The 19,205-nt window shown below is 36.8% G+C and overlaps 1 protein-coding gene across 1 annotated transcript in view; it reads left to right on the forward strand.

Moving 5' to 3' along the window:
• The window catches only part of CLSTN2 (calsyntenin 2), a 389,948-nt gene that overhangs the window by 291,600 nt on the left and 79,143 nt on the right, over positions 1 to 19,205 (forward strand). The window contains exons 3-5 of the mRNA XM_055724029.1: positions 1,351 to 1,546; positions 3,288 to 3,496; positions 10,579 to 10,728. Coding sequence (XP_055580004.1) covers positions 1,351 to 1,546; positions 3,288 to 3,496; positions 10,579 to 10,728 — 555 coding nt within the window. The remainder of the gene's footprint in view (positions 1 to 1,350; positions 1,547 to 3,287; positions 3,497 to 10,578; positions 10,729 to 19,205) is intronic.

Genomic DNA, 19,205 nt, shown 5'->3' on the forward strand with positions numbered 1-19,205 from the left:
GAATATCCTAAAATGCCTGTATTTATATTCTGACTGTACCTAATCCCACTCTCCCCACACACATACCCTTCCCATTTTTATTTTCTCACACATAATAGGAACTATGAACTCCAGCACTTTTATAAAGTCACTGTCTACTCTCTTCTCTAAAAATAAACAATGTATTCTAATAGAAAGAGAGAGAGAGGAGCCAGGCTTGAATTAGAGGTCACAGATTCAGAGTTAATTTAGAATTTGGCAGTTGACTCAGATATGATTGGCAAGGAGATTTCTAAAAGTCTGCAACTGTAAATTGGAAATAAATGGAAAAGGATTACGTGAGTGGGGGACAGCTTTGAATCTGTAATGTATGTCCCAAGACTAACTTGCTCATAAAGGAACATGTGTTTAATGTGTCATAAAAATATTTAAGCCACATTGGTCTTTGTATAAATATTTCATTTTTAAAGTTGGATTCTGGAGTGGCTAAAAATGAATTCAGTGTGCATATCCTTGCCACCAGTATGAAGGATGAAAAAAAAGGATCACCAGAAACAGGTTTTTTTTCCATCTTCTAGACTCATTTTCTCACAAGTTTTTTATGTTGTCTCCTGTGTCCAAATAAATTTTTTTAGTCGTTCCTATATCATCTACTTTGTTATATATTCCTCTGAGAGAAGCTATGGATCTATTATATTAGGAGACAGTTTGGAGGCAGAGTGAGTTGCTGCCAAGAAGGCATTCATGTGTGAGTGTGTGAATGTGGGTGGGTAACTGAGGCGTACAAAAGGGATACTTGTCTCTGTTCTTTCAACTGATTTGTTCCAAAGATGATATATGTCTATAAATAAAGCAAGATGTATTTTGAATGTGCCCATGTTCTGCATCATTAATTTTTTCACTGTTGGGAAACTATAAACTGCAAGAATCTGAACATCTGCTACCACCTGGCAGCTCAAATGGCTCAAGGAAGGAGTGACAGCAGCTAGAGAAGACCACATCTAAAATATTATCTATTTTTCTTTCTGTTATTTTCTTTATCTAAATACAGTCATCTTAATTTAGCTCAACACTGATGTTAGTACCATAGGAAACTAGACTAGGGAATAGTCTCTAGGGCTTTTAGGAACCATTTAGTAATGACAGAGGAAGAGGGAAGTACGTGCCCAGGGCTGTGCTCCCCAGATCAGGCTGTATGAGCACATGGCTAATGGCCCTGCTGGATTGGGGTATAAACTGATGCCTGAGTCTGTAATAACCCCATCTATAACAGCATGTGAAATACAAGTGAGTGCTAACTTCTCCAGTGTCACTCTAGTGGATAAGGCTTAGACCTCCCTGGTTATGATTGTTTTATATTATTTCCCACAGGTGAAATTTGTGCTTTTAAAATCCATGGACAAGAAATGCCCTTTGAAGCTGTTGTGCTAAACAAGACATCTGGAGAAGGTCGTCTTCAAGCAAAAAGTCCTGTTGACTGTGAATTGCAGAAGGAATACACATTCATCATCCAGGCCTATGATTGTGGATCGGGACCAGGTGGAACAAACTGGAAAAAATCTCACAAGTGGGTAAAACTTAAAAGATTTATTTTTATTTTTTTTACTTTGGTGTACATTTACTTTACAGTACAGATAAATGTTGAAGGACTCCTTTTTCTATTGTAGTCAGGTATAAAGCAAATAAAACTAAGATGAGCCATTGTTGCAATAGTTCATCCACTTTTTATTCCTTTTTTCTTTTAGAAAGTATTTTTCTTTTTTTGCCTCCTGCAGTTTGACCCATTCTGCAATGGTTCCAGTTAAAGCTTTTAACAGGATTGTTGTTCAAGTGGAAAATGCATCTCAGTTTTGGTTTGTTTTTCCATTCTTGGTTTCACATTAAAAACAGATCATCCAGGACATGGAAAGATAGCTTTTAATTGATGCTTAAAAATTCTAAATAGGTTTCCTCTCCATTTATCTCATTAATGGTAAGAAAAGATACATCACCTTTTTTTTTTCCCCGTATGCTCATGTATATAACCTGCAGCAGTGTTGCCCTTGCACAGTGTGTTGCTGACCTCAGCTTTTGGACAGCAAGTCTAAGAAGAATTAAAAAACTCTTGGAAGAGGAGGGTACGGGAGGTTAGTAGGTGGTGTTTTTTACTGTGGAGCCAGTTTACTGCATAAGTTTCAGTAGCGCAGTGCCTTTTTTCCCCTTCAATTCATGAAACCAAGCTCCAGACCATTTGTCATTAAAGATTAATTTAACTCGCATGTAGATGTGTAACTGCTGTACAAATTGTTCGTTTTGCTGAAAGCCATTTAAATAAATGATTAATAGTAATCATTCTTCCTTTTGCTCGTTCAGGATACATGACAATTAAAAATGTAATTAGCTTTATAATGCATGCTGAACTTTTTTCAGGATATTTAAAAAGGATACACATTTAGAAGGAAGCCTGTAGTACGAAATAACCATCAAATCACAGAAACAGTTTTTGCTTCATATTATTAAAATTTATAATGTTTTTTCCTTGCATGTCAGTAAGAAGCTAGTATGTTCTGTTTGTGGAAAATTTTGGTCAAATCCTGACCAAATTAAACCTGGCCCATTGGGACCAGACTTTGTTATGCTTTCTTGTAATGGTTTGTATACTAAACCACATGGTAAGCTAGGCTGGCTGGGGCCCCAACCTTCAGTACTGGCTCTGGCATTGAACTAGAAAGTCCTTTCACTGCTCTGTGCCTCTGTTACCTTGCCTATCAGAACAGATATCAAATTCTTTCAAAGGCAGGCCTTTAGAGTTTGCTTTTTAAATACTAAAGGCCTGATATTTTTGACCCTCAATGGTGTACATGTACAATGGTGTAAGTAATTAAAGGATGAGATAATCAGCAGAAGGAGAGAGCCTTATTTAATATCGAAGAATGTTCATTAACTGACCATTTTTAGGTAATGAATATGTAAGACTACTGTAATTCTCTTCCTCTTTTTTTTTTTGGGGGGGGGGGGTTGTTAACTGATTTTATACTGCAACGATATCATTGACTTCTGCTGGGGTCCATTTTAAGAGGCAGAGTGATTTTAATAGGGAGCACCATGAAGCCCTCTCTCTATGTGCTGTGGCAATAGTTTTTTTCCTAATGCTACATTAAGATACTAAGCTGGGCAAATTGAACATAGGTGTTCAATAATATATCATTTAGCAGATGTTCACACAGTTTTCTAGATATATTAGTTTTTTTCAACTTTTTTGAAAGCAGACAGTGAGTTATGTGTCATAATAAATTAATTTTTCTCTTTGATATGTTTACCTATTTTAGGGCAGTGGTCCATATCCAGGTAAAGGACGTCAATGAGTTTTCACCAACTTTCAAGGAGAGTGTATATAAGGCCACCGTGACAGAGGGAAAGATCTATGACAGCATACTGCAGGTAGAAGCCATAGACGAGGACTGTTCCCCACAGTATAGCCAGATCTGCAATTATGAAATTGTCACAACTGACGTTCCTTTTGCCATTGACAGAAATGGTGAGTATGGAGGAGGAGCTCTGCAACAGCGGTAATTTCTGTAAGTGATGTAATTACCTATTGATACTAGCTGATAACCTGGCTTGAGTTTTAACTCAAGAGAGTAATCCTTTCCTCATCTCAGAGAACGAAGGATCTGTCACACTGGGAAATTCCATCCTTTTTATGTGAGACTTGGTCAGAAAGTAGTAATGTACTGTGGAAATTAAACCCCCAATTTTAGATGAGCAGTATGTTTCTCTGTTACTCAGTCCATTATCTTAATTGTCTCAGATGTGGTTTTCCATCCAAGTGATGGCATTTCCTAATGCAGCATGTAGCCCTACCTAACGGGGTTTATTCACTGGTTTATAGCTGGTGCCATTTTTCTGAACTTTCTGGAGCAGAGTCTAAATGTAGAATTTACAACATTCTGGATATGTTTATTGTTTATTAGAACTTGCAGGCTGTGGGTCCATTTGTGGTGCTTCCCAAAGCAGATCTGTTATTCTGCGGTATGGAAGAAAATATGCTTTGGACAAGAAGTATCATTTTTTTAATGGTTACATATTTTAGGTATTTTTCTGATTTATATAGTATTATAAAAAAATAATAAACCATATAAGTTTTCCATATGCAACAATTTTTTACTTTGGTGGCCCTGTCTGCCAGCTTCCCACTTTTCCCAGTCAAACTCTCACCAGGGAAAAGCACAGAACTTGACACTGAGTTCAGGAGAGGTAGCTGGGCTGCATTAAAAATGTGTTGAAGATCCTCCCTCCCATTCTCTGCTCGATTCAGACAATACAAAATAGTAGCTCTGTCTTTCACATACTTCAGCAGTCCCATATTGGCATCACTTTATAGATGAGTCCTTGTTATAGATATTCACTTGTGCAGAAGTTCAAATAGAAATTCCCGTGCTCACAGAACTTGTTTCCCTGGATTAAGCACCCTGTGTGCACGCCCAGCAATGCTCTGATTTATCCTTCCTAACAGAAGTATTTAATCCATGTTGTATGTAGGAAGGGAATACTTTTTGGAAATTGATTTTTGGCCAAATTGGAAATCGAAAGTATGCATGGAGCTACTGTTTTCTCTAAGCAGTCATTTTCACATTGGAATGTTTCATAAAAATCTTTCCCCTATTAAAAAATTAGTCATGTTTATTTGTGCAGTTCTTGCACAATGCACTGCTGAGCATCAAAAGATAACAACCTGTTGGCATCGATAAACTGTAAATGGTGTTGAGGAAAAAAGCTACCTTGTTATATTTCTCCACTGGGAGGCAAGTATACTATACAGGAGGTATAATCTTAACAAGTATGCTTGTGTTTAAGTAAATGAGGTCAGCTGGCACAGTAATTTTTTGCCAGAGCAATAGCACAAAGGATGTTTTACTGGAAATGGGTATTTGGAAATAGATAATTGTGTGCAAGTCTCTAGAAGCTTTTCCTCTCTATGGGTTTGTTATTTTTTTTTCTATTTGTGAGATTTACCATCCTGTCATAAAAGGAAATTCTCCATTTTTCTATTTGAAGCCATTATTTTTCCTGAGCTCCATGAGACTTGCCAGTATGGGGCTGGTTACTTACACAAGTCGCAGGTGGTTTCATAATTTCTTACCAGGTTTTTCAGAGATATCGTGGATAAATAATACACTGAGATTAGCATGACACAGAGCAGGCATTTCTAGTGCTTATGCCTTTTCAGCTCCTATCACGCAGTGCAGCTGGCTCATGAGTGATCATGAGTTTCTTACAGTTGGAGGGATGATCAAAAGCATGTGAAGCATCAGGAATCCTTGGTTACGTCTTTGTCCTCGTGTACCTGGGACCTGCTTTTCAGCAAAGGCAATGAGAAAATCACGACTTTAAAGCCTGCAGTAAATAATTGGTTTAAGTTGTAATGGTTGCCGTTCCTTGGTTGTGAATTCAATTAATATTTTTTGATCTATTTGTTCATTAAAAGAACAGTGTTGCCACAATCAACAGTAATTGCAGTCTAATTTGCGATTTTTTTTAGATAATGGTAATTGCTTAAAGCCACTGGGATTAGAGACAGAGTTAGAATAGATGGTTGCACTTTTATTTTGCGACAGAAATATGTTGCTTAGTTCCAACACATTTCACTGCTTAGAATGTCTATGCCAGCTGATATAAACTTTCTCTGGTGCAAATTCTTTGGCATTGTGCCTGTTTCTGTTACATATAGGATGCTTAAAATAGATGTATGAGATGCCTGGGACTGTCTGTTAATACTGTACTAATTAGGATTTTGTTTATAGTTCTTCTGCCCATTGTGAAAACAAATTAGGTTCTTGTGTCTTCTGCAAGTTATGATTTTTTTCCGATTTTTAGTAACATAAGTGTGGAATATCATTGCCCAGAAAGAGTATTTAACTGGATGCTCTAGAATTAAGTCTAAATATTGCAGAGGGCTGCAAAAGCAGGGAGTGCGTGAGGAAAACATGCCATTGTCAGTCCCTGATGAGACTGATCACCAGCAGCCTGTGAAACTAACCACAAATGGAGGCCTTTAGAAAGATGAACATGCTATTCTATCAACTTTTTTGTTTTGGCAGACCATTGTCTTTTTAGGCAAAACTTATTTCTTGTGTCTACAACAACCCGGGGAGCATTTTATTGTCTTGAAAAATTGTATTACACGTTGGGGAACATTTGTAGAAAGGAAGAGAGAATCTTCCAGAGCGTAGCAGTGCACATCACCAAACTGTGTGAAGCAGAAGTGCGTAAGCACCCAGCACTGGCACGGGAAGCAGCATTCAGCTCAGGTGTAGTTCTTGTAGACCTTTGTAAGTTAGGCACCTAAAGGTAGGTATGATAAAGCTTCCCATTTACACCTGGCAGCTTTGACCCCTGGTATGTAATTTCTTTGTGAATAAAATTATGTTGTGTTATGAAACCATAACACCGAGAATTAACTCTTGTATACGATGAGCATAACTTGGAAGGTAATGAACTGTTGGTTATAAAATACAGTCATGTAACGGCAAAGGACAAATTTGTGCTTTGCTATGCAAAGAACTGGGACTAAAGGTATAAAATACATGTTTTAAGAGACTTTTGCATGCAGCTTAGTTTAGTTGTCAGCAGAGAATCTCAATCAAGTCAGTTATCATATCAATATTGTGTAGGCTTTTTTTCAGGTAACAGAAGAATTAAACTACAATGCACAGATCTGTTGTAATGCCAGCAGAACATTTTTATGCATTTTCTGCCTTCATTTGTCAGGTATCACAGTCAGATAATCACAGAATTCAGATAGAGATACAAATTCAGCCACGGATCTGACCTACTTTCTTCTCTAAAATGGGAGTAACTGTATTTGCCACCCACCACTGGGAAGCACTTCACAAATACATGCTCAGATTGTTCAATAGAAAGATGAGTTACTGACTTTCCTGTCCAGTCAGCACAGGTTCTATTAAGTTACCTATCTTAGATGTCGACAGAATCTCACAAGGTCATCCTTTACAGCACTGAAATCTGTTAGGAGCTATAAAACTTCATATTGTCAAAAAAATGATGAAACTTTATAGTTAAGCATTTGCATGCAATATTTATTTGTTTATTACACCACAGTTTCTTTCTGTTGTCACTGAAAAGTGCACTTTTTTGACAACAAGCAATTCTAATCTTTCAGTTGAGTTATGGTCAAATACAGCTTCTGGTGGCTCTTGGCAGCTGGGAATGTTGGGCTGCTGCTCCTGGGAGCAGACTGTAGTCAGAGGCCACTCACGAAGCAGTGCTAGCCCTCATCACTTTTAAGGGTTAAGAGATTCAGTTTTATACTACTTAGACACACAGGGAGTAAGTATGGAATTTGAGAGGGAATTGCCACAGTAAATTAGTCAAGTCTTTCCCCATTCTTGTGACTGCTCTAAAATAAGATGAAAGACAGCCATAAAAGAGGAATGTCTGTGTCAAACTATCCCCAAAACTGACCTCGAGGAAACAAAGGTTTGAATGTGTGTATCCTCAAGCAGGAATTTTTATACTCCTGTTGTCACTTATCTGGGTTTTGTTTTTTTTAAATCTATTATAGCTCTAGGTATTTCCAGGAAAAGGCAGAGATTTAGAAAGACTGGAAAAAAAAAAAAAGAAAAAATTATGGCCTAATTTTGAACTGTGCGGAAAAGTACTTCTCCATTAAAACTTTCTGGTTTTAATGTATTGATTGCAATTTTGTCTGTGAGTGAGATGTAAATATAAATTACCACTATCATTTCTAAACTTTAATTATTCTGTATTTATAGTGCTTCCTTTCTGTCTCTACTTTTTAATCATACTGCTTAAATTGTAAAATAAAAAAGGAGCATAAAGCTTCTGAGGTAACAGCAAAATAGAATAATTAAGAAATCAAGAAACTATGGTAACATCTGAAAGATCTCCAAATGACCTTCCAGAGTAACGTGTTATAGTCAGAATCTTTGTAGTTCAAATCTTCAAAGACCATAGGGAAATACAAATCTTGGAAGATAGATTTAGTGATATGCGAATGTGTTGTTATGATTTATGAATCTTAAATGGCAGTTAATGCACCACACAAATTCTAGCAGTCTGATAGTGTAGATTCTGAAAATTTTGGTTTCTTGAGAATATCACTGCTGATCATGGACTGAAATAATACCAAGGGGAACCAGAGAGGGAAGTATAAACATTCATTTAAGATATAACACAGAAAGGAAAGAACAACCAAACAGATATTAAATGAATAGTTCAGTATACGGTGGCAGTGTTTGATTAAATCCTCTTAGGCAGGTACTAATCAAGCACCTCAGGACAGTAAAATGGATAGGTTAATTTGTTTTGCCAATTACTAACTCAAAAATAATGAAGTACTTGATATCGTTATTGCAGTTGCTTTTATGATGGGAAGAGCTATCTGCATGGCAGACTTGAAAAATGCCTGGTAAGGTGAGGTGCCTGAGAGAGAGCCAACGTAGCTGTTGGACAAAGTACTGTTTTCTTATTAGCCTTCACGAGGTCATTCTGCTTCTCCATTTGAGACATAAAACCACTGATAGCATTTGTCCTCCTCTGTGCCCTGCTCAGAAAGGGAGGGGTTAAGACTCAAAGTCAACAGAAAATGGGGTATTCAGCCTGATTTATAGCTGCAGATGTAAAGGTCTATTTAAAGTACAAATTTTGAACCAGAAGATGGCGATAATTGCAAAAGCAGCCTTTCTTCAAGCCTCGAACCTCATCTGAACAGTTTTGCATGGGTTTCAGTTGAACTACTAGCGTTGGTTTTAAGGCAGTAGTAGTAGTCGAAAAGCGTTGGGCCCTGACAAGGTAAGGAGTGTGCATCAGAAAGAGACACCTGCTGAAAGTCTTTGGAAACTGACGGAGGTTTACCAAGACTTTTTTAAGAAGCTACATGTGTCTGCTTTTGCCTGTCTCATTCATTTGAACAGTAAAAAAAGCCCCACACCCAAAATGCCAAACAGTGCCAGCATGCCTAGTGACAGACACTTTCACCAGCCCCTGTGGGAATCACATCACTGTATTTGACTACGTTCCAGGATTTGGGTTCTCCCCATGCCAAATTTAGCTGAAACGACTTGATTTTGCAGATCCATGCTTGAAAGCAGTTGTTATGCATAGCATTGATCGAGTCAATTTGTTTCTTGAATCCCAGAACAAACATTCTCTTTGAAAGCAAGGGGATAAAAGAGCAAAAGTGTGAAATGTATTAAACAGTCTCAAGTTACAACTTGAGCAAGAAGTGCAGTCCAGTGGAACTGGGCAGAATTAAAATGGTGAACTCATTCATTACAAAAACACACATTCTGCATGATAATCTTCCAGTCCTGCAGGAAGTACTCTGAGAAAGATCTTTCCATTTCCTTCTGAAAGATGTAATGCCTTTGTTCCCAAAGGTAACGTGTCACCTTTATATATGTGGCAGCTTCAGCAGATAATCTCTGTTGTTGTTGAGTGTTATTTTCCATGTGATAACTCTGTGCTGTCATACCAAATACTGGTGAGAGCTCTAATGTAGAAGGTGATTCTGGGGCTTTTATGATTTTTAAAACCCAGGGAAAGATGTTAAAGGGCTAAACATCTCTCTCACCTAAAGGATAATAGCTTTAGGGGAAAAGAGGTAGATACTTAGGCTGGGGAGATGTTCAGCAGTGGATCTCAGGAATGTGGTTGTCATGTTAAAGCAGTGTATCCTGGAAAGATGTGGAAAATTAGGTTGCACCTACTAATACTTTTACATTTCCAGATTTAACAGCTAGTCTTACAGTACTTAGAAAATTTTGTTGAGCAGATGTTTCCTTATATAGAATTATAGAATCATTTAGGTTGGAAAAGACCTTTGAGATCATCAAGTCCCACCGTTAACCCAGGACTGCCAAATCTATCACTAAGCCATGTTGCTAAGTGCCACATCTATGTGTTTTTTCAACACCTCCAGGGATGGTGATTCCACCACCTCCCTGGGCAGCCTGTTCCAAAGCTTCACCACCCTTTCAGTGAAGAATTTTTTCTAATATCCAATCTAATATCCAATCCAAAAACCTCCCCTGGTGCAACCTGAGGCTGTTTCCTCTTGCCCGATTACTTGTTATCTGGGAGAAGAGCCCGACCCCCACCCCCTGCCTGCAGCCCCCTGTCAGGCAGCTGAAGGGAGTGATAAGAGCCCCCTGAGCCCCCTCTTCTCCAGGCTAAACCCCAGTTCCCTCAGCCACTACTCATAAGACTTGTTCTCTAGACCCTTCACCAGCTCCGTTGCTCGTCTCTGGACACACTCCAGTACCTCCACGTCCCTCTTGAAGTGAGGAGCCCAAGACTGAACACAGTATTTGAGGTGTGACCTCACCAGTGCTGACTATAGACATGCCCATGTTATAATCCTAGCATCTTATATTTGCCTAAGAACTTCTTTATTTCTCATTGGTTTGAAAGAAAATGCTTCCCATTTCTCATAACTCTCCTGCCTGCAGATGTCCCATGTATTTCAAAGAGATTTCTGGTCACAAAGGACTTGATTAACCAGGACTGAAATGTTATTGCCTGTATATGCTTAGCCAAGAATGAATTTCTGAATGTTGTCTTGTATTGAATCTATAGGTAACATCAGAAACACTGAGAAACTGAACTATGATAAACAGCAGCAGTATGAGATAATGGTAACAGCTTTTGACTGTGGTCAAAAACATGCAACGGAAGATGTCTTAGTACGAGTTAATGTCAAACCAGTGTGCAAACCAGGCTGGCAAGGTAAGATTTAATAGCTTATATATTTAAAATTTTTGTTTATATCTCCGTTTTTGATGTTTGTCCTTCATCTCACAGTAAGGAAACTAGGGTCCTTACTGCAGTGGTATAGAAAACTGTTGCTGTGTCTTCTGCTTGCTTTATTCCAAGCCTGTCAAAAGAGTGGGTAATAATCCCAAGGCGGTTTTCATTTGCCATGTTTTTCTCTAGTCAGAACAAAAAACAGACTAGAAAAAAAGAAAAAAGATAAGTATCTATTTTAATAAGAAATCTTCTAATTCACTCTGAATATACTGAAGGTTAAGAAAATGCTTGCTATTTGCTTTTCTCCTACTATTCCTTTAAATAAAAGTTTTGAAGCCACCATGACAAGATACTTTTCCCACGTGTGCCAGAGTTGTTGAGATTATCTTGTTCCAGGTACAGAATTGGCTTTCATGTGCGTGCATGCGTGAGTCAAAGCACACTCAACCAGCAGTGGGAGTGAAAGGCATTTTTTTACCCTGATTACTGTCTTCATATTGAGACATTTCAGTAGGAATTGATTTTCTAAAAAGCTTGTAAGGATCTACAGTCTATCCTGTCTAAAATGGAGAAAAACCCAGCTGGCAATGTACTAGGAAGATATGCCACAAATTCTAAGGAATTAAGATGAAAATGAGGGCTGGATTAGGGACAAACCAGCTGGATGTAACCACATTATGCAAATGCCATTCAGAACTAACCTGACCATCGTAACTGTAATTTTTAAAGAGAATGATTAAGAAGGGAAAATTCAGTTTGGCTGTTGTATTTAAAGGTAATTTTGGAGACTGATATTTAGGAAGAAAAAAGGTTTTCTTTGTTAAATTAGAAGCCCTGGTCTAGAGCGACTTGTAATGAAATGTTTGCAATATCATGATTCCATTTTCACAGTTATCACTTAGAGCAGAACCACATCTTAATTTTTTCAGGGATGTGCTATTCCCCACCCACCCACGTATTTTGAAGAGCATTTTTATTTAAAATAATAATAATAATAGAACATCTATGAACTATCTCCGCATTTTTCTAGCTGATGTTATTGTTCAAACCCCCATGATTTATTCTATAAAACCAATATAGTCTCTTTACACTGTCGAAATGTTCTGTTTCCATGTTATAGAGTCATCTCAAATTAAATACTCCCAAGTTAGCTTGGAATTTGTAATAATATTGATGCAATTGTTGATTATTTTTTTAAATTTCCAGATTATTTCCATTTAGATATTTGATTGAGCGAGTAATTTTTGCAAAGATACCTTACTAATGGTGTGTTGAAATTTCTCAATATTGTCATCCTTATTTCATAGTTCAAGCATCAGTTATAGGGCACATGTCATTGCTGGTCCTATCAGTTGGGTATAGACACCAGGTAGCCAATAAAAGTAATAGAAAGAGCCTCAAGAAAGGTTTGGTTTGGTTTGGTTTTTTTTAAAATGTTTTGTTTATCTTTGATTGTGACCTGTTTACAAGGTATTTGAGCTTTTAATGAAAAGCTGGGATTCAGCTACTGTTATTTTATGCATGTAAAATTTGTTTTCTTCTAGAAGTCAAAGCTGTATGTGGCTGATGGTTTTGGTAATGTTAGGTATTTCATATGAGAGGCTGCCAGCTTGTTATTTTTAGTGTGATGGTGAGAAAATAGAGAAAACAGCACACACACACACACATATGCATAGATATAGATAGATATATATGAAAAAATGCAATACATGAGAAAAGTTTAAAGCAGCTTGTCTAAACCATTTTAGCTAGGAAAGGGTATGCTTTGATAGCATTCATTATGCTTGAATTTGGGTTTTTTATCTCTGTGGCAATTTGGCACAAATATTCTTTCTCCCTTCTGATCTAATAAAGTTTTATGATGGGTCTTTATCGTAGGCAAGGTAAAAATATGGAATAGCTCAATATGTTCTGCTCTAGCATATTTCGTGCCATCCATGTGGAATCGTACCTTCCCACCTGTCAAGCAGCTGCTTCACGTCGCTGACATGTCACCAGGTCAAATGGCACAAAGTGCAAGTGGATAGTTTTTTGCCTACTCAGAGTAAAAGGTCTTTAGGTAAACAATTGGGTAGATATGACTTAAGTTCTTAATTACTAAGTCATTAATTACAATTTGAAAATGAGCTGCAACGTAATACTTCCAGAAGTTTCTATGTTACTCTTAACGAGATTTTTTTAGACCTACTTATTTTTAAAGGTGAAGATAATCACACAGATGATATTATTTCCACTTTGAGACAGTATCTGTAAATAATAACTGGTTTAAGGAAAAAACCCACACCAAATAAGCAAAAGTTCCTAATAGTATTTCCAGTACTGAAGAGGAAATCTGGAGCCTGGGAATGGAGGATATTTGTAGTGTTCTCTCTTCCCTGTGTCTGTTAGTCTGTGAGCTCCCCCTAAAAAAGGCAGCCAGCAGGTATGCTCTATCTTCTTTGAAATAATGATATATTTGAAAAGATTGGATGACTAAGGGAGGTACAATAATGTTTTACTTGACAGAAAAGATGAATATTCTGAGCCTTTGGTTATAATACAGAAGTTGCCCAAATAGGATATATGACTTTTCTCTTGTTTTCCAGTATTAGGTTGAACAAATAAATACTTGGAATTTCAATTTATAGTATTGGTATTTAGTTCTTAAAAGTTACTGGCTTTAGTAATTTGAAACATTGTGCAATTCTTTCTGTGACTATAGTGACTATAGATTGTAGTCTAATGCAAATTCAGTGTTAAACATTTCAGTGCAATAAATTTCAGTGCAGGTACCCTTTGGATAACCTTTATTGCACAGGGGTGGGACAGGGAAGAATAGGTTTACATAAAACAGTGTACATTATTCCTGTTTCTAGAGCCTGACTCCATATGGCTGACGTATAGCAGAGCAAATTAGACTCAACAAGCCAAGGTACTATCCTTTGAACAAGATTCCCTTGGGCTAATAGCATTTAAGTTTTCATTAAATCTAGGCGCTACTTCCCTACTGTCTGAGATGTACATTAATATACAATCAGCAAGCATTGCCACACAGGTATTTTCAGCAAACTACAATCCTCTACGCTATTAGAAGCTACTTTAAAAAGTATGTCATCAAACCATTCTGGGCCGTGTGCTCTGAAATGTTATTAGTATCCGAAGCAAGCTAAAAATGTAAATCAATGAACTAATTCCTAATCAGTTACTTTAATTAGAAATTCTCATTAGTGAGTTTTGTCAACTGACTTTTATAGCTATGCTACAAATTCTCTTCATGCTATCTCTGTATTTATTTTATATATTATAATAAATTTTATATTACAATTATATCATAATATTATATGCTTTCCATGATTTTCAAACAGTGGAGTGATCGCCTACTGCCAGGTAAGTAAAGAGACTACATTATAAAGAAAACTACACGATAGTGTTTCTGACACCATAATGGGTAGATTTACAGTTGAATATATTTCTGTTTTCTGATTAAATATTTTTTAAACACTGTTAGTGAGTTTCCATACTAAGAACAACCCTATTATCTTCAGCACATTCCCTTTTGGGTTCTGTTGATTCCTCCAGGGCTCTGCCTTTGTTTCAATTCTATGGACACAGAGCAGACACTACACTTTTTCCTGTAGATTCGTTTCCAGTATTGTTCTTGTCACTACAGTAGTTTTAATGTCACAATTATATATATATATATATATATAAAATTATTAAAAAATACTGATTTCTGTAGTTACTTCAGCCTTATACAAAGCAAGGTAGGCAGACTTACAGCAACACAGTACTGAATAGTCATATAGTATTTTCATTGAAAAACATGAGGTGAAATAAGAAACAGTCAAACCCCTGTAATCTAGACCCTGTTTCCCTTAGCTCATTTATGGTACCATAATATCATCTTTTCTTATTTCTGCTGCTTTTAGGAACAGTCTTCATAAAACTGAAGAAGTTACCGTGCCCCCTAGTAGAATAACAACTGGAAATAAAACATAAAACAATGTGCTGAAAGATGCAAGATAGAAAGTTGAAAACAGTTATTCCTGTACCAAACTGTCTTGTGGTCAATGTGGAAATAGCGGAGTTTAGCCTTAAAAAATGAAGGGTAGAATCATGTCCCCAAACACTTAAAATATATTTTGAGACTGGTTTGCTCAACTATTGACAATTAAACCAAAACTCGGGTTGTTACCTAAAACGCAAACGATTTCTGACGGGAGGTAGTTATTAAGGCACAGAACCAAAAAGCTTCTCTAAACCCGTCAGCTGAACACCCCAGTGAAGTGTCAGAGGGTTCTGCCTTTCCTGAACCAAACAAGGGAAGTTTGAATCTGTTCCTTGGGAAGATAAGTGTGTAGCAAAGACAACAGTCTAAAAAGTTAAAAGTCAAATTGTCTTCTCTGACTAAACAGGACTTAATTATTTTCTTGCCAAATTTAATATGGCCCTTGCATAAGCAATGCTCATAACCTCCTGTTTAAGACAAAATTAGGACTTTGATTAGAAAACAGGATTTCACAGCATCCATCCCGATGTGTTTTACCAATTTGAAAAGCTTTTCTACACTTCCCTGCACATCTTCAAGTCCTGTGAAACCCAAATGCATGCTTTACCTCAGTAACAATATAAAGTAGAAATTGCTTAAAAATTGATCTTAAAAAAACAGATGTTCCTTAAAAACTCAGTGATTTTCCACTTAATGTTTGCTTAAAAATAGTTTTGAAACCAAATAGTCTCCTTTCTTATTGACCCTGTAGATTATAAATACATTTAATAAGAGTAGTTAATGTATCGAGGATATTGCATGTTACATCTTAAAATTTTAAGACATGTAGGGCTCACTAAGGTGACCCAGGGCTTTGCTACCATCTAAAGGCACGTTCTTACCACCTTTTTAGTGTTCAGTAGTCATTCATAGGCCATGTACAGGATAGATCAGCTCATTTTTTTCTGCTGAAATATAATCTTTTTGTTCGGAGAAGGGCAGGACCTTCTCTCTTAGTAGAAGAATGATCTTAGATCACTTCTGAGTCAAAGATGCTATTTGCAGTAGGTGCTGAGTTATTTTAGAATGGTATTCATGTGGGCTTTCTAGTAAAATTCAATTACAGAGGAAAACCAAAACTGTATTGGCTTTTGAGCTGACGGTGCTTTTAACAAGGAGCAATATGATTACCAAAGCAATTGGTTGTTTGGCAGAGAGTGGTCAAGTACAGAAACATTGCTTATGAGAATAATAGTCCTAGTCTGCAGGAACAGTTTTAAAGGCCCAAATATTTTCTCCAATAAATATAAATCAGTTTCTATTTTTCTTGTGCACATACCTAGCAGTTTAAAATGCAATACTTGTGCTGTCTTAGCTATAAGTTATTTGCACATATTTTTAAAAATGAATTTTATTGCAAAGCAGGGAGCCTTTATGCCAGTCTAGTCTTGGAACTGTTGGGCATGCATTAGCCATACATCCCTAAAACAAGGTAATCATAACATAATGCTTACATTCATCTATTCACTTGAATGGCACCATTTTAGTGGAATACCCACTGTTTACATACCAATTTCAGACATCTGAAAATTAATTGAACTTCTGAGTACTTTTGATTTGTGAGCTTAAATTTTACGTATGTTCATATTTATATACTTGTATCACCATTAATTTTCCTTTTGTTTGACTACCAGTAATAGAGAAAGCAGTCAAACCTGTTTCAGTCCAATTTTCAGATACTCTTTCTTTTCCTCAGCAAAATTCTGTGTATGTGTTACAGCTAAATACATCTTTTCTGAACACTCTGGGTGTTTTCACATGTCTCTTTTTACCATAGCTGCTTACTGGAAACACAGTGCTTTATATATTCCAAAACTGTCTTTGTTTTGCCTGGCTGTATCAGACTAGTGGATTGTGCACATGCTGTTATTGACTTAATGGAATCATCTTTTTCCATGTGTCATTTTTCAGTGATACCTACCAGTTTCTGTATTTCCTGAGCATGAACTGGCACTTTGTATTGTTACTATGAAGGATATTTTTATAACACCAGCTCTCAAGGTCATCTTATTCTGTGCTTGGGATATCCTCTTTCTATATTGACTTCCAATGTAGAATTGCCTTCTGGTTTTGTCACTAGCAGAATTAACTAACACAGTCCTGGTTTTGTGCCAAGACTATTAATGGAAATATCAAATAACAATCCCAAGGCAGATTCACAGTGATCTTTACTAGTTACTTCTCTGTGTAGCATGAACTTTACATTTTCCAAGTAACACGCGATTGCCCTCCTTTTAGGCAGTTCTGTATATAGGTTACAATTGAAATACTACAACCTGTCTTTTCCATCTTAACATATGCAAGAAACCATTCATTTTAGACCTATTTAACTAAATTCTTCCATGTACCTTTGTGGAAGTTAACTCCTTTGTTCACCTTTCTGCATTTGCAACTAAAAAAAATAGTCTTTCCTTGTTTTAATTTTCACTGCAAGATGTCTGTGAATTTCACTGGGGCTGTTATTTCACTGAGAAATTTCTAATCTCTGAGATGTAACTGACAGCTGGTCATTCTATTAACGTTTCCTCTGCTCAGGAGTTAAAGCCCTACAGGATATCCAGTTATGAAGATTTTCCCTATCATTTCTTTTTTCCTCTGCATGTAGAAACTTCCACCTATTCTCACACCATGGGCTTCAAAAACTGCAGACATAACACACAAGTTTTCACATCCTTCTAGCTGATACTTAAGTCTTTTTTTTTTTTTTTTTTTTTTTTTTTAATAATTTCTACCAAACTTCCCTAGCACAATACATTATCCTAGCAGTGGTAGGAGTTGTGACAACCATTGTAAAGCTCCATACTTGCTTCCCAAAAGAAAAAGCATTTTTTTTGCGTCAATGGTGACTACTTGGCCCTTTAAAACTTGGCAAATTGGTTTTAGAAAATTATATTCTGGGCAGCATGCAGTGACATTGATGGATCCTGGAAGTAGCATTCTGCTGATGCTTACTAGCCAGTTTGTGGCCAGTTAACTAGGGGGCATCCTACGAAATTCACTCCTTTGTAAAATGAACAATTTCACGAATGGGAAACTGCTTAGACAACCTGAACAGACCTGGTTATTTTAAGTAATTCAGGATCTTCTCAGAAACAGAGGTATTTAAGAAAGGGCCAGGCCTGCATGCACTACTAGTCTTTTTTTCTAACTTTCCTTCTGAGATGACAAGGCATAGCAGATGATCCATTTTAACATTAATGATATACTTTAATATTAAAATGATAATAATAATGTTAGCTCAGTTTTGTTCACCTGTAATCTGCATCAAGAAACAACACTCAGTTTCTCGAAAGGTCTGTTGGAAGGCTGAGATTTCCTTTTGTGTGTGTAAGATTATCCTTTTTTCAGAAGTTTTGAGGAGGGTTAATCAGGAAATGGGGGGGCAGAACAGATAAGGTAATTCCTCTGTGTGTCTTGGGGTTTGGGTTTTTTGCGAAATGGGAAATTAAAACCCTTTGAAATGTTGGTGTGGGTTTTCTTTTTAGATTGATACAATTTATAAGTCCATAAACATAGAGAGAATGCTGTCCAAGAGGATATATGATAGAACTGTTACCCTGTGTCTGTTTTTCTAAAACATGTTTTACCTTTAGCTCAAAGTAGAAATTTAAGTACTGAAGTGTGTACATTTTGGAAATGTCTTATGGCCATTGATCTTTCACACGTGGAGAATGCCTAACAGCAGGTAGTTATTGAGGTGGCTGCAGTATATGATATTCTGGCAATGTGTGCACTTTCCAGTAAATTCATGGCGTTGAAAAAAAAAATTAGTTTTGTGAGGACAGTGCACTGCTCTTCCAAATACATTGTACAGCATCTAGAGCTGCCTGGCTGCTGCTCTTAACATATAAGGAGTTTCATAAATCATGAAAATAAATGTAATTTTTGGCAAAACTAGAGAGATATTTCTGATCTTGTTTGAAATGCTTTGTGTAAACTTGATATTTTTATTTATTCTAGAATCTTTCAGATTTTCAAATTAATAGGAAAATGTTTCATAAAAAAAAAAACCAACCTTCAGCAAAGCTGTGAAATGTGTAAGTTGCGGTTTTTTTTAAAGAAAACAACCACAAACAAAAGAAGCACAGTAACCTTCAGCCAAGTATCCAGCCTACGTAGATAGCACAGATGCAAATATGCTGTAGGGGAAACAGAAGACCTACCAATTACATTGCTCTGGGAACCGTATGTTCCAGCTATTATGTAGCGATGCTGCAGAGACTCACTAACAGCACTGCGTAGATATTATCTTATGTTTAGCTGCCAGGATACACATCTTCAGTGCAGCATGAGAGTAGTGCTACATTTCACTGGCATATTAGGGGTTCTGTTGCAATTGTCTTTAATTGCTATAATTTTCAATGTCACAAAGTGGAATCAAATTTCATGGCCACACACATGTAGGAGACATGAAAAAGGTCATACCTCC

The sequence above is a fragment of the Falco cherrug genome, chromosome 11 (genome assembly GCF_023634085.1).
Source record: "Falco cherrug isolate bFalChe1 chromosome 11, bFalChe1.pri, whole genome shotgun sequence".
NCBI classification, from domain to species: domain Eukaryota; kingdom Metazoa; phylum Chordata; class Aves; order Falconiformes; family Falconidae; genus Falco; species Falco cherrug.